This window comes from Siniperca chuatsi, linkage group LG12 (assembly GCF_020085105.1).
Source record: "Siniperca chuatsi isolate FFG_IHB_CAS linkage group LG12, ASM2008510v1, whole genome shotgun sequence".
In the NCBI taxonomy this organism is placed as follows: Eukaryota; Metazoa; Chordata; class Actinopteri; order Centrarchiformes; family Sinipercidae; genus Siniperca; species Siniperca chuatsi.
This window is the reverse complement of record NC_058053.1, coordinates 16,999,739-17,026,027: the sequence shown is the minus strand read 5'-3', so window position 1 is coordinate 17,026,027 and position 26,289 is coordinate 16,999,739. Positions and strand designations below refer to the sequence as shown.

Below are 26,289 nucleotides of genomic sequence, written 5' to 3'. Positions count from 1 at the left end.
TTCCGGTTCGACTTTTTCCAAACTAAAAGCGACGCATCAACACTTATAATGCTGGCTAAAAAGCAATTACCAGCACAAGCAACACATTCTTTAGTGTTTTCTGTGGTTAATTCTCACACACATGTTGAAAGAGCCCCATCATCCTGATGACAGCTTTCAGCTTATTACAGTCCAGTAAGTATGAGTTGGCAATTATCTGGACTGTTAGTATCACACCTGATGTGAAGTGATAAATAATATCTATAATAAATATAAATAACAAAAGTACATACAGAATCACATATTTGACAGCCTCATGGGATCTGTAGTTTTAATTCTGCTGAAATGCTATATGGACAGAAAGAGTAATCACACAAAATAAACCCTGAATCATTAAACTACTTGGTGGGATAATTAATTGTGTAATTATTTAGGGAAATACTTTCAGTTTGAATTGCCAAATAGTAGAAGGGAATGATGGTGGCACTGGAGGGTGTGTGCAGCACAGGCAATCCCATGATCATTCTAGGCTGGAAAGACCATGGGATAAAAAGAGCTGCATTGTAAACTTAAGTCCCAGGGGTTTCTGCTTGCAGCTTTCTGAAAGTGATGAAAGTCTGCACAATTCAATTTCATCTAAAAAATAATGCTGCAATTAGGATGTTTTTTTTCCTTATTCTGATCTATTTAGAGTGTATTATTCGTTCATAGCTGTTTTATATATGTTTGTTACTGATCATGCTATATGCAAGGGATTTTTTGAGCAGTTTTGTAAAACTGGATTATGCCCATCACTTTCTAGCTCATTTGCACCGTCATTGGTCTATTTACCATGGCTTTCAAAGGTGTGGCCCGTGGCAGCTGATTAAGCAAGGCAGTCCAAACTTCCTTCTCTGCAGCCATGCCCTCCAGCTACTCATGAGGAATTTTAAGTTGTTGCTACATTTTTAGTATAGAGAACAACTTTATTATGAAAATCATGTTCTGACGATAGTGTACAGTGCCATTAAATAGGGTGTTGATGCGCACGAAACACAAGCCTTTACCTGTTGGTAAATGGTAACTACATTTATATAACGCATTTGTCAAAAAAACTTTTACAATTTGCCTCTCATTCTCACACACACACACACACACACACACACACACACACACACACACACACACCTATCATGCAAGGTGGGTTCAGTATCTTGCCCACTTTAGCATGTGGGCAGGTGGAGCCGGGGATCCAATTGCCAACCCGGCGATCCCGCAGCAATTTCCCTCCAACGTAAATGCAGAAAAACAGGCAACTAATGCTGTAAAGTGAAAACCCAGTATTTCTGGTTAATATTTCATTTAATGAGTCTTCTTTCTATTTATTCACAACTTGACATGGTCCTTTACACATCCAAAATAAATTACTTAAGCGTTCAGCACTGTGGGGGAAAAAAGACAACAGGAAGTTGTAAAAACTATCCATGAACAACTACAAAGAAAGGCTGATTTCCCTTAAACACCAAAAATGGCAAGCATGTACTTAAGCGAGGTACACCCACTAATATTTCAAAGAGTTCTCCTGATGTACACAAATCACATTCAGTAACTTACTCAAAAAACTCTTAACATACATCTTGAGGTCCCATAATGATGTATCCAATAACAATCAAAGAGAAAGTACCTCTACAACAGTGTTCTACAGACATATTCTGTAGTCTTTACATTCTCAGTCTGACAGACATGTATGCACCAGAGGTTGTGAAAAAGGAGAAAACATTAATGATACTTAATGAGGTTCTTCACAATGAATCTGCTTTTTGGTGTCAAACTGAAAAATCTTTACTGGAACTATGGTTATTATAAGGTGCATATTATAACAACAATAGGTAATAATTTGAAGTTGGTTTACATAACAATTTTTAGTCTAAAACCATATAAAGCAAAGAGAGTAGACACTATGACACAATCTCAATGTGTGAATATTTTGCACCTGAGAAAGAAGCATTCTACAGGGATTTGTAATTAATACTTACTATCCAAAAAAGCCCATTGTAAATAACTACAACAAAGTCCCTTGGCTTTTCCAATACAGATTCAGTGTGAGAGCACCTCAGAGGTACATGTATTTATGTGGAGATCAGACAAGTTAAAATGTTAAAAAACAGAATCCCAAAACATTTCCTTTTTTTCTAGTTCACAATACAACATTATCACCGGCTGTGCCTATTTTAGGTATTCCACTCGTGTGGCTGCAGGTCAAAAAACTTGAGAAGAGGACTTAGTTCATGCTTGAGTTCTAATTCTCCATGGAGTCCAGGAACTCTTCTTCAGTGATATGCTCCAGCCTCTTCAGGACTGTGTCTGAACTGGCTGCTGGGTAGTCTGCTACTGGGAAGTGGGGCATAGGGTGGCTGTAGGGGGGGGGGCCCTGGAAGGAACAGCAAAGGGTGCGAAGGAAAGGCAACAGCTGGGTGATGGAGGACAGGGAGCGTTGAGTGAGGAGGGGGAACTCCAAATGCTCTGTGGAAGATTCCTCATTCAGCCCATTCAGTGTCTGAAATAGCAGAACAGAAAATCATAAACAGTGAGATGTGGTCATTTCACAAAACAAAACTTGAATGAATGTGACTTTTGGTTATGGTTGACACTGGGATTTTCATTAAAATGACGCCATTAACACATTAGCTTTCTGAGTCTCGTGCACCAAAATTGACCCAGAGTTACATGACAACATTTATGTGACTACTAAGTGTTTCCCATATTAAGAAAATAATTGACAAGGTGGAAGGGAAGAATGCCACACTGTCTGCTTTGTTTTGTGGAATTCACTTATGCCAAGTCCTTTGTATTCTATATCTGGACACTTCAGATTACATTATTGTGCTTATTCAGTTATCAAGGGAAAAAAGGGGAAGGCTGTGTTTAAATACTCATCCATAAGAAACAAAGGTAGTTTATTTTAGGATTAGGTTAATTTCGCCAATTTGATGCCCCCAGATCAAATACAAGTCTTTTCCATGGGTATAGTATGACTAACAGTAATTCTTAGCATCTCATCAATATGACCATTCAAGAGTGTTGACTTTTAAATGGCAATAACTATCTGTAAGTTTGAAATTTACTGTTTTAACCCACATATGATCTTACCCCATATCGCTGCTGTATCCCTTCCAGTACTCTGACAACATGCGGTGTGCATTCCTGCTCGCCTTCTATCAGCGCAGTCTCTGGGCCACTGTAGCGGTTCACATCCACCTCAGGGACAAATGCCCAACGATACCTGTATATAGAACAGATAGTTACATAGGAAAGGTAAGATAGAAAATAATATGCAGAGAAAATAACTAATTCAACACCACAACTTATACAAAGACATATGTTAGCATGTTTTGTTTGTTTTTTTAAGTCCTTTGGTCATTAATTGGGCTCTCACATCTGAAAGAGTGGTATCGTCTCTGGAGGAAAAGCCAGTGAGGTGTCCAGAAACTTGCAGGCTGACAGGTACATGTCCAACTCTGCCTGAGAGAAATTCCCTGGTCCATTTCTGTCGAGGGCTCCGCGCACCACTTTAGCCAGCCTATGAGGTACACAAGAACACATGAAAAGACACAAAGTATTTTGAGTCAGAGCATCAACAGAACGTCAATGAAACACACATTTGAGAATAAAAGAATGAACTCACTTTGAGACATCTTTGTCTGCCTGCAGAGCTTTCTCTAGACGTACAAATATACGAATCTGAAAAAAAAAAAGAAGTTTCCATTACGATAATTAAACTAGACACTTGTACTGTATAAAGTGATCCCCTCAGAGGATGGGGTCTTACCAGTTCGGTGACCATGATTGGCCAAAGAGATGTGAGGTGCTGGGATGAAATCCGCAACAGGAGAACACGAAACATCAGGAACATCTGGGCTGAAACAGCAGCGCTAGGGTTCATACGCAAAGCCTCAGTGAGACGCTCTGAAAGGAGGAGGAGCGAAGGTTTATCATCGTTAAACAACACAGTTAATTTGAATGTCTGTTTCTACCACTAAATTGAACATACTTATATAAAAATCTACATAAATATCCGGTAACAGTACCACACCTTGGATGAGGGGCAGATACAGATGATACTGGTCGAGTTCTCCACTGAACATGGCAAATGCCTGGCGCTTCAGCAGCATAGGTTTCTGGTCTACATTAGCAAACAGTTTCAGGGAACCACTCTGCATGCCTACATCACAAATAAATACAGCAAATAATCAAAAATGTCTCTGTAATTTGAATTTGACACACCACTTCCAGAAGTGACATTTTGACTACTCTGATTTGAAAACAATTTTTATTCACTTTCTTGTCTGAACTGTACCTTTCCATCTTTGAATACTTTTATCTCTCTGTGTCACATTTAACTCTTATCTCTTTTTAATGAACTGATTATTTTAACTACCTCTATGAGCTCTCTCCATCACTATGTATCTGTTCCCTGGCATCTGTGCAGCAAGGCTTCTCCATTAGCTCTATTTTATGATCTATACATTAAAAGTAACAAATTCACTTTCTGTGTCACAGGTTAGCTCTCACCTTTAGATTACAATTGTTTTATTGTCTTTAAAGCACCACAAACATTTCCTATAGGCTGTACTCACTCATGAGGTCTTTAAACATGGTCTTCTCATGAGTCAACAGGTGGTCAGTAATGGATTTCCAACTATAGAGAACACAAAACAGAGGACATTAGATGTTGGTGATCTCCAATTAATTCATGTAATAAATTAAATACACCTGATAGACAAAATACTTCTTTATTAAGATACAGCAAGATAATTTTACACCTGGTATGCACTCTTTGCAATAATAGCTTTGGTTTCAGACGGTCATGTGAAAGTTTTCCCTGCTCCTAAAGACAGAGCTGTGAACTTGTCACACCTCTCACGCTCTACCAACTGCCTCCACGCATTAAGAGCAACAAAGATGAGACTTAACTATGAGAAAGAGAGTCATAAAAAAGTAAAAGAAAATTTCAAAAACCCTGATAAAAACACATCTGCTGGATTAACCAGAACACTCTAAATGCTAAGTGAGAACACTTAATCCATTAGGGCGGTCCATCAAAAACATTCATTCACTCATCTTTCTGTAAACTCGGGTCATAAAACCTAAAGTCACACACAACAATTTTCCCACCAACATCTCCTTAAAGTCTCGAAAAATCTGTTTGTAACATCTGCATAACTGAGTAATTATATGTATTGAAGTACATTCTGAATGTTCAAAATACTATGGTTTTTAGTTAAATGATCATGACATTTATTACAAAAGGTATCACTAGTTTAAGGCCTTGTTCAGACTGCCAGCCCAAATCCATTTTTTTTTGGCATACACAGATTGTATCCAGATTGATTTTAGAAAGTCTGGACAGCCAAAAACCACATGAAATGCGATTTTTGCAAATCGGATCCAAGCCACATTTCGAGGTGGTTTGAAATTCCAATCGGATTTCTATAGATGCATCTCAGTCCAGACGCTTAAATCGAATTTCAAAGTGTCTTTTGCGTCAGTCGGAACGCCTGAGAGACAAATTTGATTTGCAAAGCCTAAGTGTCCTGGACTAGACATGACATGGCATATTTGATATCAAATTTGAATTTCTGGTGAAACTACTCCTACTGGTCAGATATACCAGCTATGTCCACATGTATAAATAAGTGTCATCACCTCTCCTTCAACCCCAAATCTATGAGTGTAAATAAATTCCTATCCAACAAACAAACCAAACCAACAAACCAACATGCTGACCTGGGAGCACAGGAGGCATCCATGGTGAAGAAGAGGGGGTCCATGAAGAGCTCAAAGACCTCTTTCTTCCAGGCCCTTTTGGTATAGGCATACCCACTCAGACTGCTCAGCAGCTGAGCACCCGCTTCAAAGCTGGGCATGTTGTAGGCACTAGAGGAGAGAAAGCCCAAGTTAGAGGACATTCATTAAGACCAAAGAGACCAAAGCTGTTAGCATTAAGATAGCCCTGTGACAGCAGTTACCTGTGGTTCTTCAGGTAGGGGAAAACATAGTACATGAGCCGAGAAATGAGAGGAACAGCTTTCTCCTTCTCGTCACTGCGGTATACCATATCCAGAAGTGGTGCCAAGATCTATACAGTGAGAAAATGTGTTGAACAATACAAACACACAAAGATTATCCCATTCATTCTCTCACCGTGAATATAACCTCAAAAACCCATACCTCAGCCAGGAGTACAAGAGCTTGCACGCTGTAAACTGAGGGAGCTGAAGAGGAAACCATGGTGCTAGCTTGAGCCATTGACTCTGACATAGAGATAAGGAGACAAAGAAGAGTTCACTTGTGACTGTAACAAGCTTGTAATAATTAAGCATAAATAATGTGCATTTAAAGATAAGTGACAATTAGGATAGAAATGTTTCATCATAGAATAAAAGTGATCACTCAGAATAACTTTGTACTGATTTTAAGCTAAGCCTCTAAGGAGACAATTACTCCCAAACTATGCCAGGAAAATGCCCCAGACAGCATAAAATGGCCATCAGGACCGTCTCATTGTAGGGGTCAAGCGTTATGTTACCACAGATCTAAATGCAGATGTCAATTTAGTCATTGTGTATTAATGAAGCTCCTGCCATCTGAACAAGTCAATTAGATCTTTTCCCCTTGCCATCTTAGACCAAAATTAAGCTCAAAATTTTTACACATCATAGAGCACAATAGGATGTTAATTGTTCACCTGTGTGGAAGCATGTCCATTTGCTACGTTTCCCCACACAGTTAGTCAGGTTTTTCCTTGAATTTATCACCCATCTGTGCATGGAATGTCAATAAACTTCAATTTGAAACCCTCTGCATATTTCAAATATTATAGCTCAAAGCTGCCAACTGTGCCTCTACCAGTGTTACCACTTATATACGCTGCTTCCAGGTGGTACCAGGGGCTACAACAACACCTGGGCCACTGGGTTTCCATGGATATGGGGGCAGGTCTCTACTTAAGTTAAAAAAGTTGTGTCCATCCATGGAATACTAAGCCTAAGTGTACTATAGAAAGAGCAGTGTTTCCATGGCAACAGTAGTGATTTGTAAGCTCTACTTGGCCCAATCTGACAGAAGGCTATAGTGATCCCCTGGGTTAATTTTCTCAACCAGCGGCTAGAAATTTCAGATGAATTTGTGCATGCATTTGTCAGAGGTATCTAAAGTTACCATAATGGTCACCGTCCACGTCATCAGGTTCGTCTGCTTCAGGGCACACCTGTGGCTGAACTTTGACCTCAAGGCTGCGGCTGAGCCAACTGGTCTGCTCCAGAGATGACCCTGCAATCCCACCCACTGCCTCGAGGATTCGCTGAGTCACCTCCTGCACGGTAATGTCACCATCAATATCACCACAGTATCTGACATGCACTTGCTCGCTATCTCAATCATAGCTATAGCAATACAACATGCATCATACCTGTAGATCTCTAGTGTCTTTCTTATTGTCCAGGTTGGGGAGCCTATTGACAAAGTCATTGAGGATTCTGCAAGACAGAAACGGTTAATGAATATCGTGTTTTCCCAAAGGAAATTAACAAATGTTTACAAGGAAACATGTTTAACAATTTGAACAAATACAACTAGCAGGCCAATCATTCACAATGTCATAAAATGAAGAATGACCATTGTGGTTGTTTGTCTGACCTGTCTACTGAGCTGATTGGGTGTGTATGCCCTGATACGGTCTGTGTAAGCACTGTCTAAGAGTATTCTGTAATATAGAAGTACTACTACTACTACTAATCAGAGTACGGAATAAGTACTGAATATGTAAAAACTGACCCCAGCAGTAAGAAGTGCCCAGGCGGGGCCAGGTTGAGCTGAACAGACTCCCGTAACAGACTGAGGAGAGGAGCCACGTTTTCCTGCAGAGCCTGAGCTGAAATACTACATACAGAAATAGAGATTATTATAAAAGTGAGCACTTGTAGAATGATCTTAGTAAACCCGAGGTGGGGACTTCCATTGTACTTCCTACTTACCTCTGGATATAGGCGTAGCTGAACTGTAACATGGGGATATCTACCAGGGTTGACTTCTAATGGAGAGAAAAGTAGAAAATGTTACAAAAATGATGGAAAACTGACTTCAGAAACATCCAGAATACAAATTTTGAGCATCTGAGCATGTATGAATGTTTGTGTACTTGTTCTCCTTTGATCTGATGTGGTTTTTTCACCACCTCCTTGATCAGTTGTAGGATGGTATCTGTGTGCAAGGTGTTGAGTGATTTCACCAGATCCACAATGGTTAGACGAGACTCACTGGCCACAGGTAAAACCTAAACAAGACAGGGGTGTAATGACGCTAACAAGTACTCTAGAGGGTTTCAGTGAGCTAGATGTGACTGTCCTTTCTTCGTTTCTAGACACAATGCAGTTCTTACTTTGTTTTTATGTCTCCTTTTACTCTTCCTGCTGCTCCACACTGCTCCCAGTGAAGCCATGAGCTGAACCCCATACTGCCCAGTCAGAGGGACCAGGAACTCCAGTATCCGCTGCCGTAAGATCTGAACATGCACACACCATAAATGGATGAAATTTTCCATAATAATACATGCACATGGCATGTATTACAGGCATACATCTGTCATTAAATACATTGGTGTTGGCATAAAATAAATGCAGAAAATATGCATGTATGTAGCACACACCTTGGTGCTTTTAAAGTAGACAGAGGTAGAAGTGTGTCTGCTGCTCTGGGCAGAGTCAGATGCCCGCCTCTGAAACTCTTCCCTCATGACCACCCCCCATAACAATGCCATGCTACCGAGCATGTGCGGTAGTGCCTCGATCACAGCGTTGCGTGCATTACGGACATCCACAGGATCGCAGGCAACCAAGGACTGACAGAGAGAGAAACATGGGCATTTAAATTCTCATAGATATAAGAGATACATATCTGTGTGTTTGTGTGTGTGATTCATTCCTCACCCTCTTGTTGTCCAATAGACAATAGTGTGTAATGGTGGTCAGGCCTTCTAGCAGAGTCAGAGGGTAGTCAGGGGCAATGTTTTCCCTCCTCCCACTCAGGCTGATCAGAAGACAGAAACATGCATCAAACAATTCACTTAAAGCACAATAATGTCATCAGTGTAAATTTTTTATTATATCAAATTAGCTTCCAGTCGTAAAGATAAAAAATGTGAGTGGCTAAAGGGCACACATAATCACTTACACTGATTATCCTCTTAAATTACAAAAACTATTGGTAAACTAAGTGGTGTGTCTGTGTACAGTTTTATATTGTGCTTGTGAAGTGGAAAATATTCTTTCATGACTTTGTTTACTTTTTTATATTGGTTTTAATCATGGGCCATTTGTGGGTTTAACTATCGGTTGACTTGAGACCGACATAAAATCTTACATGCCAGGAGAGGGACCTTAATGGCACCCCTAAACATTAAAAAAGGACAAACTTAAAGCTGTCAAATAGTCACAGTGTACAAAACTATGTAAGCGAGAGCCTGCGTTTTCAGTGGTGCTCAGTCTACCTCTGATTTGTCTTTCCTCCATCATGCTCGTAAAGCTTGACCAGCTCATCCAAGTTCCTGCAGATCTGACTGATGAGTGGAGCCACAATGATGCCTAATGAGCGACCCAAGTAGGGCAGAGAGGAGCACAGCAGTGACACCCAGTGGGGGTGCATGGAATAGCCGTACTGTGGCTGCAGAGACCTGGCCGCGGCAGAAACAAACATTCCTTGGGCTGTGATGGGGTGACTTTGGACGTATTGGGCTGCCTTGATGGACTGCTGAAAAAGAACTGCAGTTTGCCACTCACGAGCAAGGGGGGTGGTGGCAGTTGGGGATTCACGAGGCTCCCCGGGCTGGCCAGATGCGCCACCTGACCCAGCTGCTGAGACAGCCCCACCAGGCCACACATGGTACTCCAGGACTATGAGAGCCTGGAGGAGTTTCAGTAATTCCATTTGTAAGGGGTACTGTTCCTGGCCCCCTCCAGCTCCAAGATTCACCAGACTCTCCTCTGACAGGCCTCCCTGGTCATCCAGCAGGTCCACCTTGGGTGGTCCCTTGTCCGTTCCCCTCTGGCTGACATACATGGATGCGGAAAGTGTAAGCAGAGCATATTGCTGCACTTTGCATCCTGAGAGGAGTCTGCGGATGGGTTCCAGACTGGCCCCATTGCCCTCTTGTCCCCGTGCCATGCAGCCAAGCTGGTTCACCATCCGGGTCAGCACCTCTACACTCTTCACCTGAACCTCCCTGTTCCCCTGCAGGTCAAGAGGACCCAGACTCAAATAGGAAGGGTAATGAGAGCGCAGGAATCGCAGACACAAGGACACCAGCAGTTCAATGAGCAGTGATGGGGGCACAGAGGGGGAGGAGGAAGGGGAAAGCAGGCAGCCGTAGAAGCTCTGACCATCCTGAGCCTGCTGGTGGCGCTGCAGGAGGTTGGAGACCAGGTTTAAATGTGCAGCAGAGCTTGTGTCCAGAGATGTGTAGGAGAGGGATTCCACCAGAGGGCACTCAGCACTGCTCCTCAGCAGGCTGTCTAGCAGTGCCAAGCCTTGGAGCAGATGGCGCCAGCCGCCCGCCACAGGATACAGCAGCACATGGCGGAACAGAGAGTCGATGGCCTCTCTCTTCTCACGCTCCTGTTTTAACAGGCGAGACCTGGCCATGGCCTCCAGCTCTAAATCTTCCTCATCCTCACTTGACAGTGAATCAGATGCCTGTGTGTGCTCGGACTCTGCCCTCCGCAGGCCGTTGACCACACCTCCTTCCTCAATGATGGGGTAGGGCACAGAGCCTGAGCTGGAGTTCTCAGAGGATACCTGGGCACCACTGGTGTCAGCTGACTCAGTGTGTTCACTCTCGGCCTCCTCCTCCTCCGCTCTATCCTCCTCCTCTTCGGTCTCTTCACTCTCACTCCTAGATACCGCTAAAGTGTTTGGTGGTTTTACCAACTCTGGGCTACTGTCTAACTCTGCCCACAGGGATTCCCGGTCCACAATGTTCATGAGATTTAAGGTGGTGACCTCTGTTGCCATGGCATCCGCAGATGTCCCAGAAGTTTTGGTGGAGCTTCGACTTCTGTTGCTTAGAACCTTCAGGTTACCTTTAAGAAACAAAACACACATATAGCCAAACCAAAGAAGTTCATCCAATTGAAATTTTATTCACTTACACAACATACTGTATGTAACACATCCTGACAAATGCACTTACCAGCAGTGAGATTTTGTTTGATGCTCTGAATGGAGCAGCGCTGAGTGGAGGGGTGAAGCAGCAGCAACAGAATAGGCTCCAAGATCCGAATCACGTCATTGAGGGAAAGAGCTCTGACCAGCCAGCACTGAGCTGCTGCACTTATTGAGCCATCTGTGCAGCTCAAACTGTCCACCACAACACACAGAGACCTGAGAGAGACACACATTTTAACAGTCAGATTTAGTAAATAAAGGATCCCAACCCAAAAAGGAAATCGTGCCTTTGTCAAAATAATTTCAAATTGTTGAGTTCACTCAATGTTTCTCACGATGGTTTACGGATACAAAGAAGCATGCTATGCCTTAGATCTTACTCAATCTGAAGTTTCTGGACATGTTTGCAGTCTTGTTTTAATTTAATAATTATTTACATTACATATTTACATACATCAGATATTTACTATTCTTAGTGGGCATTTGGGCAGTCTTGAACTGCTGCATATTTGCTGTGACACAAGTGCTATTGTTCTTTCTGAGCTTTCAGTCTGCACACATTTGCATAAAGTTGAACTTTGTTGTGCTAGTTCCCACTTTGCATCTTTGCACCTCTGACACTAATGCCTCAATGTGTAACAGGTTAATCCACTATCAGAGGAGCACATATGTTGCACACAGTGATATACGTTAATAAAGACACTACCCTCCATTTGTCTTAACTGCTCACCACTTTTCAACAATGTACTAACCGGTCAAAGGAGCGATTGAGAGACATGGTCCTGTTGGTCTGGATCTCCCGGGTCAGGTGCCATAGAACTGTGAAGCGGTGTAATGCTTCCAGCCTAACGGCCTGGGGCAGACAAACACAAGGCAAACATTTGGCTTGTTTGCACCACTCATCACATTGTTTGTGTGTCCCAGTTAAACTGACATATCTAGAAGATGTTGGGAGAAAATTTAAATGTGTGAACAAATTGTGGTTCAGCAGGTGCAGGTATATTCACCTTGTCTTTGTGCAATAGTGCCTGGCTGATGATGTCTTCACAGATGGATGCTGATGGAGCCAAACAGTGAAGCCTGTAGAAGAGTTCCACACAGGAAATGTGCTGCTCTCTCCGCTCTGTGTCCAGCTGGCTCCACAGTACATGGGACACCCTCTGGGTCACAGCAAAAACATTGCAAAATCTTAAAATACCACATTTCTACTACAGCTTTAAGTTACACCAACATTTTCTATTTTATAACCTAACCTGATAGAAATCTGTGCCCTCCTCTATGGCACGAAGCAGCGCAGGGTAGATGGGTGGCACAGTGACCATCTGCAGCTGCCCACTCAGAGGGTTGGAATCAGATGTCTGGTAGCGTCTGTGCTTGTCCTGTATGACCAGCGCTAAGGACTGGGAGTGGTTGATGAGTTCCAAAAGGGAGGCCACTGCAGTGTGCTGGATGCTGTAGTCCCTGGACATGCAGCAGAGGGTCATCAAGGACCTCAACCACACTGGCAGGCTGTCCATGTCACTGCCTATGGAAAACAAAAACATTTTAATTACGTATTTGTGGGTAAAAGGGGCACGCCACCGATTTTACACAAAGATCAGTTAACTTGTCACAAGGAGTACTACTCATCCTGTAAAAATATTTGTATAATGTCTTCTGTGGCTCTGGAGGAAGCTTTTTAGAATCTGAGAAAATAACCCTAATGATCTCATCGGGGTTGTCTCAGAGTGGACTTTGAATTTGAAAGATGTGGATGTTTACCAGGCAGGGTGGATTTAAAGAAAAATGCCATCAGTTTCATTATGGGAAATGTAAGATCCAGTATTTTAGAGCTTGACCTACACTAGGGACCAAAAGTCACCTGTTTCTTGCAAGTCCCCCAATTTTATGGAAGTGCAATACTAAATCGCTGGAGTACCCCATGTAGCTGAGAAGATGGTCACAGTGTATTTGCATAAATTTAGCTGGAAGATCACAGTCCAACTGTGTGCTGACCTGTGTGACCAAACATGTCTGTGTGGAGAGCTACAGTCTCCTCTTCACTTAGATAGACAGGGAAGGTGGTGCACTCCAGCAGGAGGTGGCAGGTGGCGGTGAAGGCCTGTCGACAGGCCTCAGAGATCTCTGCCCTGCTCCGGGGCATGTAGCAGGCCGCCCAATCCAGAACCCCTAAATGCCCATGCTCCTTTTTCTTTTCCATGGGGGCTGCTAAGAGCTGGGCATCACATGTAGGGCGGGGTTTAAGTTTGTTTGGAGTGAACAGTTCAGTCAGTTTGTCTTTAATTTCCTGTCCCCCTATGCTCGGCAACAAAGTCTTCTGTTCCACAGACACAGCAGTTAGGTCAGGCTGGGGTTCTTCCTCTGGTTCCCTGACATCCTCCACTTGCACTAGCAGGTATCTGAAACATGGTAGGAGTGAGAGTATTTGGAAACCACAGTTAATAAAAGAGGTCAATGTACGTTACAGCTAATTTGATAATGGTGCAGTTGTTTACCTTGTGGTTATAAAGGCCAGGATGTCCTGCAGACACTGGGTCATGGTGTCTACACTGCCTCCGCTCCTCCACACTCCCTCGCTTTCTTTGTAAATTTCATTTCCCTCGGCCGCTAGCCCCATCCCTGGTGGGAGTTGCTGCTCTGACGGTGAGGCGCTGATGCCCAATCCGCTGTCTTCAGACCTGAGTGTTGGGTAAATACCATTTGCAGACACTGCCTCATCTCCTCCATCTCCTTTCAGCTCTTCATCTCCATGGTGACCATTAAACTGACCAACACCACCATCTTTCTTTTCCTCCTTCTCTATATCCTAGATAGAGTATAATTAATATGATGAGGCACAGTCAAACATCAAAAATATCATTTAAGAAACTACATTGGCACAGACTGTTAAATGCCCAACCTGAGTCTTTTTGCTTTCCTCCTCCGGTGACTGTAACTGTTTGTCCTCTGTGTGTGCCCCTGCCTCATCATCCATATAAGCCACAGGCATCTGGATCTTACTCAGGACCTTGAAGCAGGCACGTAGACCCTGTGTGACATCTTCCAGGCTAACAGAGTCCATGTGGCTGCGCAGGGTCCGCAGCATGGTGCCCAGCATATCAGGGAGGAACTGGGACTGGATGTCAGCATGGAGCTCCTGCGGGAAAAACAAACATGTAAAACACACTGTTTGTGTATAGAATTTTCTTTTGGTGTGTGTATGAGTCAGACTATTACATTATATACTGTGAGTACTAAGTAACAGTCGATATTTCTTTAAACCTAACTGTAACTGAGTACCAGAGGGATGCAAAAAAAAGGTCAACTGAAGAAAAACTACATATTTGTCACTATTTTGTCAAAATAATATCAATTTGCTTTACAATTTGTCTAAATTTGTAGTATTTGTAGTAGTTTTAGAATCATCAGCAAATATTCGTTCTCGGTCTGTGTCTAAAAAAAGAGAGAGAAGATGTTCCACGACATCAATTTTGTTTTACAAGGGAGAGAACTAATGGTGCACAAGTGTGTGAGTTGCTTACCAGAGGAAGAACGTCAAGCAGGAAAATAATGAGATTGGACATTTCTGTGACAGATGGAGCGGGGTGACTGCGGTCCTGCCAAGGAGGCGTTGGTGGGTCATCTTTGTCACTATAGAGTAAAAACAGAGAAATAAAAACAGTGATCCTTGATGGTTGATATTTGAGGGTAAACAAGGAAAGTACACACACATGTATATGTTCTTTTTGCAATTTCTATTTTGCACAGGAACAATTGACTGAATTCAGCCATTAGCTTTTTTAAATGTCATTGTTGTAATGCTGTAATACTGTATTCTATGTAATTGCTGACTTTTCCATATAATCTTGCATTTTTCTGAGTTGGTGAGATGTTTAGTCAATATCTGATAAGTTTAGGTTTTAAGAGTTTAACATGCAGAATTCCCCTTTATGATTAAGGATTCTGTGTCACCGTTATCCCCGCCATACCTGAGAGATGTGCAGAAGCGGCGGGTCATGTACTCCCACAGGTATTCACTGTTCATGGAGCTCACAAGCATATTCACCGTCTTTATGATCTCTGATGCATTCTTATTCTCTTTTATCTTACTGTTTAAGAAAACATAAGAAAAGCATCATCTTTTTCTGTGTTCCATTTGTCAGTTTAATATGTATTCAACAGTGAACATCCTTGCATCTATCCTATCATCTGTCGCTCTCACATGGCTAGCTGGTTGCCTGAGAGCCCTGAGTTGGTGATGATTTCCTCCCCCAGCATCTCTCGGCAGTAGATGTAGAAGGCTCGGACCACCTCCAACAACACACTGCTCAAGACCACTGGACCTGAGCAGAAACATTGTCATTATCACAGTGAAACATGTTTACAGCAAAAGCTGAGACATTAACAAAGACTGGTGGATCAAGTAATTCAGCATTTTGGTGTGTTTGTGTACTGTACTGCTCAGTGCTGCCTACCTATCTCCGGTTTATCCAGCAGACTGATGATGATGCGAAAGGGCCTGAGGTATCCAATCACATTGTCTGGGTCGCTCTTCTGTTTGAGGATGCTAATCAGAGCCTGAAGTAACAGAAACGAACAGATGAGGAGACACATGTGACAAACATACGTACACATACACATACACTGTTAAAACAGGCACACCTGAACAAGATGTGACATGTGAATTAGGCTTCCTTTCATTTACTATACACGCTGAATTGCAATCTGTTCAAACTTTTTCTTGGGTGGGCACAGTCACTTCCTGGAGTCTCACACTTTGCCTGGGAACCTCACTGTGACAACAAGACAAGTTTGCTCCCAAAATAGTCTGGAAACTCAACTTTATTTTCACACAATAACTTTTAACAATATTAACGAATCAGGTTATACTAAAAATATACATATATGTAGGTATTTTTTAGGTTTTTGCATCTGTGTGCTAACAAATGAGTGAGTTACCTGCATGAGGAAATCTCTAGAGTAGGTGTTGAAGTAGAAGGATGTATGTTCCTCTGTGGTAGTGGAGAAGGTGGGGTGTGGCTTCACCATTCCTCCTTTGATGTCTGTCCCTGAAAAAACATACACAGAGGCAAACAATACTGAGTTAACTGAGAAACTAAGTAGGTAATTCTTTACTGAAGCATATTTTAATATTCAGCACCTAGGAGCCAGGCATAGAGGCGTCTGTTGAGGGACATGTCTCTGCGGAGTAGTGTAAGTGAGGCTGCAGACACCACTGTGATCATGTCTTCAACACTCACAGCAATACTGGCCTCCGCTGGGTCCTAAACCAACAACACACAGAGTAACAGTTAGCCAAGGAACAACAGGAAAGAATGGGAGCATAATGACAGGACATTCCCTATGTTCAATGGCAAAGAAGGTAAAGATGTAGTATTGTGGGACACTCACAAAACTAAGACAATATTTTCAAGCAGCAGCAACAGCGGTTTGCTCAGAATAAAAAAATAAAAGATACTGGACAGCTGACAATAGCAGTGACAGCCATCACAGGGTACAACGTACATTAACACAATTACAGGGTAATTCCCGTTTTTTCCCCCTAAAAAACCTAATGATGTTATGGGACTAGATTTCAGGAGAAGAAATGGCGAAACACTTTACTTAGATCACTTAGAACCAAAGATGTTGTTCAGAAAAACAGGACTTGAGTGTGTTTGTATGTACCTACCAGGCATGTAGCAAAGGGGAAAAAGTAGAGCAGGATTTCGAGCATGTTCCTCTGCACCAGGACATTTGAATCTTGCAGAGAAAGACACACCGACTTCACCTGAAGACAGAAGCCGAGAAGCTCAGAAGTTCAGACAGATGAAAAAATATGGTGATGGAGTAGAGTGTAAAACTAAACTCAAACATGACTGAAATATGTCCACAACACAAAGATATCCCCATAAACGTAGATCTTCATTATTAAATGTGCTTCACACCACGTGTGCAGTAAGACAAACACAGACACTCACCACCAGTCGGTGGTCGTAGCCTAGCATGTGTGCTTGCTGGTGCAGGGACGCCATGCGGTCAAAATGTGTGACTATAAAGACCGAGGCGGGCAGTCGCACCATGGGGCTGACCAGCATACTGCCCCACAGGGCACCATAGAAGACCTGCTGACCCACCAGCAGTGACAACTTGAGCAGCAACACATCAGTCCTGGACAGAGAGAAAGGACAAAATGGAGATAACTCATTGATATGTGTTCAACAATACACTAAAAAAAATCTATATTTCTGAGTGGGGAGGTGGGGGGGCTTTTTGCCTTTATTTGATAGGAACAGCTGAAGAGAGACGGGAAATGTGAGCGAGAGAGAGGGCATGACATACAGCACCCGGGCCACTGAGGTAAGGACTTAACCTTGTACATGGGGCACATGCTCGACCAGGTGAGCTACAGGGGAGCTACCCCAACTGTTAACATTTCTTGTTGGAAAATCAATCAAAGGACTATCCACTAAAAAAATTTCTGTCTGTATCGAGTCACTACTTTCATTTACAAAAAAAAGGTGAAGTAGTTGCTGAAAACAGCTGGGCACTGAAGTTTTAAGCAAAAGTTACTAAAACAGGAGTAAACAGTGCATTTTTTGGAGACTGTATTCAGCTGCAGATTAATACACATTCTGTAATCTAGTGAGTATTTACAGCAGCAGGGCGGTGTATGTGGGATCCACTCAAAATAGACTACAGTGCCCATGTTCATCATAATGAAACAGGAACATGTCACCCAGTGCAGCTCATTGATTTGTAATAGTTTTTGGACAACAATGGAGCTCTGTGGCACAGAGGAACAAGCTATATCAGGATTACACAGACAATATTTGTTAATAAGATCAATTCATTGTTGGTTTTGGTCTTTTCATGGGATTTGTTGACAATAAGAAAAATATAGAATATTGTCAGACTTATCATTTAAATTTAAAAACGAGAACAGTTTGAGATAATTTCTTTCTTTCTCCTGACAAAAACAGTATATGCTATGTACCTGTCGTAAACCTCAAGTCCCTCCTCCAGGCCTGGCAGTAGTCCTGTTATGAAGGCCTGAAGACTGGGCAGCAAAGCCCTCTGCAGGGGGAGATAGTAACGCTCATACAGTGTCAGCAGCACAGGCTTCACTGCCATGGCTGCATGGCCCAACAGCGGGAACAATCCTGAGCTGAAAACCAGGAAGACAATTTATATCAAAGCTGCACACATAATCAGGCCAGCTCTCTCCTTGAAACAGTATAAGATTCAGGCCAGTTTCTTCACCTGTAAATGAACAGATCCTTGGCCAGCCATTTTGTTCCGATGATTTTGAAAATGACCTCGTAGGTCTCCAGAGCCTTGAGGTGTACACCGCTTGGCAGAGCCGGGTGCAGGCACTGGGCGAGACGCTTCCCTATGATCAGCCTCTTGGGCAGGAGGGAGTAGCGAAGGTTACTCTGCAGGGCCTGAAAGAAAGAGACAGGAAAAAGGAACAAACTGGGCCATTAAGCAAAAAGTTAACATATTAAGTGATAAATTTGCAGAACCATCCAATAAAACAAGTAAACCCACACAAGCACATTGGAAGAGCAGGAGTTTGTGCCCTATTGTTGTAGTACAGTTTAATGTTTAACAGATTAACATTTTCTTTCCCTCACATTCTCTGTGTACTTTAAGGACCATTTTTTGTGCATCAACACACATAGACACTCCAAAGTAAATATCTGCTCTGCAAGTAGAAATAAAAGTGGCACATTTATTGCCCAAAATAAATAGCCAGAAGACTTGAGCAATAAGGTTATATAACAGAGAGAAAAAGAGTCTCACTAAGAAACAAGAACTGAAACACAAAAAGGAGTTGTGAATTTGAAACCTGCAAAATATCGACACCAAAAAAGAAAAGAGTAGATTTAACAATAGACCACAGATCATCATTATACTGACCGACTTAGTTTTATACTATGAGCATAAGCAGCACATACTGAGGTATCCAGAAAAAGATATTAACAGTTACAGTATTTCCATGGCATCAAGTCCATCTGTGTGCATCATACTGTACCTTATTGAGCTTGCCCAGGGAGGAGATGAGATCTGCCCACTCACTCGAAGACTCAAAGTTTCGTAGCGCCTTCTCAATGACCGCTGCATAGTTACGGTAACGGTAGTCATTCTGCAGTTCTAACTCCTCAGGATCCATGATACATCAGTCTGATCCCAGCATGTTCTGCACAATATTTCTGGAAAAGACGCAAGACAAACAAGAGATTTTGAGGAAAGAGGTAGTACATTTATCAAACTCACAAGAGCAATCAGCTCCACGATAGCATCTGTCTGTCTGCAACTTGATGGACATCCCTCTGCCTCTGAGGCTCATTTATAGCAAATACAATTTGCCAATTAGCTCCGTTCACTGATATACACAAGCTCCGAGGCTATGGAGACAAATGTCCTCATTCATGACTGGTCAGTGTTGTCTGATTGACCTTTCTCTCAGTCTGAGGGAGGGGTCTGTCTAACTGTGTGGCCTTGCATGCACTTCCAGAGCAAAACAAGTTATGGACTGGGCACAAACACACAGAGGTATACAGTTTATTTGTTTGTTGTCTACACAGTGAACTTTAAAGCAACATTAATTGTTTTTTTTGGCCTCCTGGGGCAAAACCAGGTCAACACTGACTACGTTTACATGCACAAAATAGTTTTTGCCCTTATTCCGAAACAGACAATATTCCTACTGAACTGTTTAAATGGCTGAAATTTTATATTCCACTAATATTCCCATTTACATGCAGCCGTGCATACTCCAATTAACGTAATGACGTACGTCCTACAGATGGTTCGCCTTTCATAATGTTTAAAAGTAGGTGTGTTTCTCCTTCTGACCAGAAATGTTGGGTTTTCTTTTGAATATCCAAACGGAATATGCTGTTTACATGACCCATATCAAATTCTGAATATTGTCCATCCAGCAGATACAGAGCAACATTAGTCTTCATTTGGAGTCGTGTTTCTGCCTAATTAATATAAGTCCAATATTCACTTTCCTTTCAGCTCTGTTTTGGTCTCCACCAACTCCTGAGGGAAATGTCTGGCCCTTTAGTGCTAAATGCTGCACTACATCCACCAGCAAATGCTAACTTTGTTTGGTGCTGGGCAGCTAGCATACAGCCTTTTCATTGAGAACAGCTGACTGCTTGGTTGATTAGTAACGATTTAGTAACGATAAAAGATGCTAACAAGCTCTGTAGAGCTGAGGGGAACTTGTCAGATGATAGTTCTCTGTGGGATCATCACTACGAGCGGCCACTTTCACATTAAATTACTGTAAGTCATTTGTCAAAAACTGAAAACAGCTTTTAAATGCAAGTGTCACAGTGTTTATAGCGGACGCTAATTTGCAACACCCGTTGCAGAGGGGCTTCTATGAAAATAAGAGATCAAAACAATGAGGTAAACAAAAAAACGGTAAACTGAACAAAGCAAGATACAACTAAGCACATATTTAAAAAACAGACATGAGTACAGGTTTGTTGCTGAATTAGCCAGGATTTGGTAGCTCTCTCAAAAGAGGTGAAGTTTGCAACAGATTTCAAGTGGTCACGTAGCGACTTCCAGAGCTTTGCTCCTTTCACAGAAAAAGCTGTCTGAGCAAAAGATGTTTTGCAGAATTGAACTTTACAACTGACACTTGACGCTGCTCTGGTGGATCTGCTGCAGCTCTGTAATCTCTTGATATATTTGCAGAAAGGCTGAGGAGCAAGTCCATTTAAACACAAGCTTTACATAATGAAAATCAATAAAGCTTGCAAAACTTACAATCTCTCTCTATATATATATTGATTAGTGTAGCTTTAAAAAGGTCCTGAGGAAGAAATTGAATAAGAACAGAATCTTATTTTAGGCTACACTGGCCAAAAAACACACAACAAACTACCCAAATATACTGTTTGATTTAGAGTGGCTTTCAAGCACATGGCAAAGGCGGTGGTGTGTGTGTGTGTGTGTGTGTGTGTGTGTGTGTGCATAGTGTATTTGAATAAAGCTAAACAGAGAGATGGGTGGGGGAGTAGGAGGGCAGGATTAGAGGAACACAGACATCTGGACTTGCTCTGCCTGAGCTGAGAGGGGCTTTACCATCGTGGACAAACCCAACAACACGTGCTCAGGGAAACTCAGTATTAGTGGTGAAATGATCAGCCTATTGACAGAAAAATAATCAATGACAATTCAATTACCGATTTATCTTTTGAGTTATTTATTAAATCCAAATACCCAACATTTACTAGTTTGAGTTTAGAAAATGTGAACATTTGCTGATGTAATCTAATATCTTTAAAAAATTAATACTATGGGTTATTTGTTGCTCAATCAAAATAATAAGCAATCTGAAGACATCACCTTAGTCTCTGTTAACTTGTGGTGGGCATTTTTGATCACTTTTGACATTCTACAGACTAAACAAATGTAAAAACAATTAATATGTTAAGGTTAATCAACAATGAAAATAAAAACTGGAAAAAGGCTAACCCAGATCTTCACTTTAATGAAAAAGAAGACGAGCCGGGTCACTTGTAAAATGAGTGAGCAATTACTATAAGTGTCCAAGTGATGAAGAGGGATGGAGACTCAAGATTATTTCTCATGTCATCTCCTAGCTTAGCCTTAAACACTGTCAGCAGGTACACCTTGTCAGTGAAAACATTATAACACATTTTATACAGTGAATCGCTGGAAACTGAATTAGTATCGGTAACAACTATAAACAACAACACAAATACGACAGAGTTGAGAAAAGGAAAAGAAGACTTGATATATATATATAATCCCCTATACATTTCATAAAATTCTGAACTTATTACGCTATACTGAACTATAATAAACATTTCATAATAAAGTGTGTAGCGTGGACAAGCCTGTATTATAACATTAAATGGATGTATGAGAATTAAAACAGAGACTGACACCAATATGTATCTCTTTATCTTTCATTTACCAGTACTCTTTTAGGATTTGTGCAATGCAATTTCCTGTTAGTTATTGGCCAACATATACACCAATAGCAATATATCTATAAGCTAAACTCGATGGCTTGTACTGGCCTGGTCAATAATATCAATTAGGCTCGCTACATTATTGAAGATGCATTTTTCCTACTGCCTTGACTATAAGTTGTTGTGTCAGTTTTACAAACTGATGCTATGTGCAACTTCTCATTTAGGTGAAAATCAGGTTTGGTGATGGTATGCTTTTATAACCATGTTCTTTTTGCTGTATGACTGAAAGAAAATACCATATACATGCACCCATTACCACCTGTTACCCATTTTACCACTTTACACATGTGTCTGTAAATGATCAAATAGTAAAAACTGGTTAATCATCTCTAACCAAACCAATGACATCAAGTCAATGACATCAAGAAACTTATAAAAGCCACATGCAGGACTTGTGACTGCAGTATTTGCAAAATCCTGGCTACAGGCCTGTCACCAGTGGATTAAACTTTCCCCATTAACAGCCTTGGTATTAAAATTAGGAGTGGTTAAAGACAGACTATGTAAAAACAAAGCCACGCTATCTACCCCAGATAAGGTGATGCTATTCCACACAGATCCTGTTCAGATGTTTCTCATTAGATGGACCATAATTCTTCCTGCAGAGAGACAACTTTATTTGTGTGCAACCTACAAGCAAATGAGGATCCTAAAAACCCAACTTTAACACAGGTGACAGCTAGATAATCAAATTGTGTAGGCCAAGCAGAACTAAATGTACATTCTCACTTCCTCAATGTATGTGTCAGAAAAACAGCAATATAAGTAAGATAAAACCATGCATTTCTACAGGCTGTGAGAACGGTGTGCTTTGAGGGTGGACAGGACACACGCACTATGGCACAAGCCCCCATGTGGCCTGTGTCACCTGACTGACACCACCTACACAACGGGCTTTAATGTGAAGGTGTTGTAGCTGTGAGATGGCAGATGAGACGACATACAACTCACACTGTGGCCAAATGACAGTTGGCTGCTGCAGCTTTTGGCCTGTGAATAAACTGTAGCATCAGTTTGAGCCTGCTGAGTATATTATGTAACTGCACGACCACAGACTGGATGCTAATATCACTGCCCCCAAGACCAGAAAGATATTTTTACAGTAACGTTAGTCAAATATGTGTAGCGTTACAGCTAGCTTATTCATATTTTAGTCAATACAAACGTTGAACTAGGGAAAATTCGAAGATATAGCTAGCTAGCGATTAAAAAAAGCTAACTTTAACGTGATATGTAAACGGCAGAGTTTCGTTTTTAAAGTGTCAGAGGAAATAATAGAGTCCTCTGGTTATAATAAGACAGCATATACCGTTAACGTTAGAGCAAATTCCACCGCCGTAAACAAAACTAGCTAGCTATCAGGTGCATCAATGACTCACCAACTGCGAAACAAGCCCAATACGCCGGAGCACACTCGGCTCAAAGCAGTCCGACTCAAAGAAGCGGCAGCCCGGACCTCATGGAGCATCTTTCACGCTAACGTCGCTCTAAAGAAAATGGGTGGTTAACCTGTTATTTGTCCTGAGGATAAGCGTATCACTAAACATCCCTAGAGTACCAGGGGTGATAGTCATAAGGGGCGGGATCCTCAAACTCAGCTGATTCAGAGCTGAACGCAGACGAACGGTCCACTTCCTGATAGAGAAGGGGTGGGGCGGGGATATTTTATACAGTAAAGGAGATGTTTGTCTTCAAACGGTCGTCATAAAGTCAATACACGCAAGACTTAAATTAAAATCTCGCCCAGAGTAAAAAGAAACCAGTTTCTCTTCGTGCAGCTTTAAAATGGAGATGTAGACATCACTGTGAAGTCACTGCCCCCGGGCTTTGGTATAGTCCAGGATGTGCAATGTTTACAAACCTCTCACCTCACTGCCAGATATTTTACAGTATTGCAGCAACCATACAGTCTATGATAGCAACTTCAAACACAACCGTCGCCATCATTTTATTTATTTATTGGTTACTGCAAAGAGTCATGTTCTAATATTAATCGAGTTTTGTTGTGAAATAGATCATTAAGGGGTTATTTCTATGTAATATACAATAAACACTAATTTCCAAATACATACAATTAAATTAGTCAGAGCTAAACAGTCCAATGTGGGCCTTTTTCACAGCAGACATTTTACAAGTTGCCACTACAATGTCATAGCATGAAAAACACATATGCAATAAATAATAGAGCCCCACCAATGGAAAAAAAAATCAGTGGTGAAAGAAGTACTCAGATCCTTTACATAAGAGTAGCAATACCACAATGTAAACATAATATAAAGTATTAGCAGCAAAATATACTTTGCTGCTCCAAGAACTTATTATGGAGCAGAATGACTCCTGTCAGTGTTACACTATCATATATTTTACTAGTGGACTATTATTACTGATGCATTAGCATGTGAGCAGCTTTTCACTGTTGTAGTTGGCCAGTGGAGCTAATTCTAACTATTTACTATTTACAGTATATACTGTTGGGTAGTTTAACCTATAGTAATGCATTATATTTTATAAGTCGATCATAAGTTTTGTATGTAAAATCGTATTCTGCAAAGTAAATGTAGTGGAGGAAAAAGTACAATATATCCTTCTGAAATGTAGTGGAGTGGAAGTATAATGTACCACAAAATTGAAATACTCAAGTAAAGTACAAGTGCCTCCAAATTGTACTTAAGTACAGTACTTGAGTAAATGTACTTAGTTACATTGCACATTCCATGTACATGCAGGATATTTTACAATTGATAAATTAACTTGTACGTGCTCTGTGGTGGACAAACAGTGTACTGCAAATTCTTGTTATTTACCGGCTGACATACTGTATATGCCAATACCGATAAATCTGTGATAAGCATGTTGTGCATGCTTGCTTACTGGACTAGCTCACTTGGACACTCAAGCAGAATGGGGCCATCATTAATGTTATTAGTTACACCTGTGACTTTCCTGCAAGTCCGAATGACATTCCAATTAAGCAAGAGGTGAAATGCCTTAAAATTGCTATAAATAAAAATTAATGGAGAAGAGAAGTAATTTCTTCTGAAAGAGCAGGTGAAACTAATCTTTGACCATCTTATTGTCAAAGTTAATATACCTTTGTCATTCTGTATTTGTTCTATCAATTCTAGAATTTGTAAGTTGATTTAGAGGAATCAAATCCACTATATTAAACTATACTAACTTAGTTAAGAGTTATGAAAATGATGGATTAGATCGATTTGAATTGCTTTTTGAGACATTTAAAATTAACTGGATTGAAACATGAATCTCCCAATGGCATTTTGTGTGGTTTCACAAACTTTTGGAAAAGTTCTTTTGTCTACTTGAAGTCAGTCTCGTTTTCTGATAATATAGTTTATAACATTCTGGATGCAAATTGTTTGTTTTTATCGTGTAAATTTTGATTACATTTACATTAAGAATTATAACAAGGTCTTTAGAGCCATCCATCCTTCCCCCATTTACACTTAATACAGAACATTTTAAAGGTCCTGCACACCTAAACAGGTGTTTGATGATATTTCTTCTGATTACACCTGGAAGGGTGGAACTATGGTAGGAATTACATGCGGTCTCTGGACTCCACATATTAATAAGAATGATAAGGTGTAATTTGTCCTACCCTGACATGTGCAATTGTTACGCCCCACCGTTAGTGTTGTTCGGCTCACCACTGACCCAAACCAACCACAGAAAAACACCTTTAAGACAACCATGGGATTTATTAACATGAAGATATACAAACAACCAAGACACTAAATTAAGACTACCAAAAGAAACAAAGTCGAAACACAACAACAACTCAAAATCCCAGGCTGAGAGGCAGCAAGACCAGCACAGGAACTTTAAACTTTTAAACTCCACTAGGACACACCTGTCCTTGGCCGACATTACTGTCTTTCAGAGGCTGTAGCAGGCTTTTAAAGCTAGAGTAAAACTTGTATCATATGAAACTAGTTAACCTAAGGCATCCAACTGGTATGGCCATTTTTAAAGGGGTCCCTTGACCTCTCACCTCAAGATATCTGAATGAAAATGGGTTCTATGGGTACCCACGAGTCTCCCCTTTATAGACATGCCCACTTTATGCTAATCCCATGGA

The 26,289-nt window shown here is 41.3% G+C and overlaps 1 protein-coding gene across 2 annotated transcripts; it reads right to left on the bottom strand.

Moving 5' to 3' along the window:
* Nucleotides 1-1,283: 1,283 nt before the first annotated feature.
* On the bottom strand, nt 1,284-23,777 carry dop1b (DOP1 leucine zipper like protein B). Of its 2 annotated transcripts, none has more exons than XM_044216866.1 (38): nt 23,570-23,777; nt 19,196-19,373; nt 18,421-18,602; nt 18,155-18,325; nt 17,139-17,328; nt 16,850-16,948; nt 16,319-16,442; nt 16,117-16,226; nt 15,633-15,735; nt 15,380-15,500; nt 15,147-15,266; nt 14,700-14,808; nt 14,078-14,314; nt 13,674-13,984; nt 13,174-13,577; nt 12,432-12,703; nt 12,186-12,338; nt 11,931-12,031; nt 11,204-11,394; nt 9,506-11,093; nt 8,946-9,045; nt 8,666-8,857; nt 8,399-8,521; nt 8,159-8,293; nt 7,995-8,050; nt 7,795-7,899; nt 7,430-7,496; nt 7,180-7,333; nt 6,190-6,272; nt 5,988-6,097; nt 5,746-5,895; nt 4,596-4,657; nt 4,052-4,141; nt 3,788-3,924; nt 3,644-3,699; nt 3,395-3,538; nt 3,109-3,241; nt 1,284-2,515 (listed from the first exon to the last, which is right to left on the bottom strand). In XM_044216866.1, the coding sequence occupies exons 2-38, from the start codon at nt 19,331-19,333 to the stop codon at nt 2,258-2,260; spliced, it is 6,879 nt and encodes a 2,292-aa protein (XP_044072801.1). In that variant the 5' UTR covers nt 19,334-19,373; nt 23,570-23,777; the 3' UTR covers nt 1,284-2,257. The 2 variants fall into 2 exon arrangements, with proteins under 2 accessions (XP_044072801.1, XP_044072800.1); XM_044216865.1 differs by having other exon boundaries at nt 4,052-4,180; nt 23,570-23,776.
* Nucleotides 23,778-26,289: the final 2,512 nt, after the last annotated feature.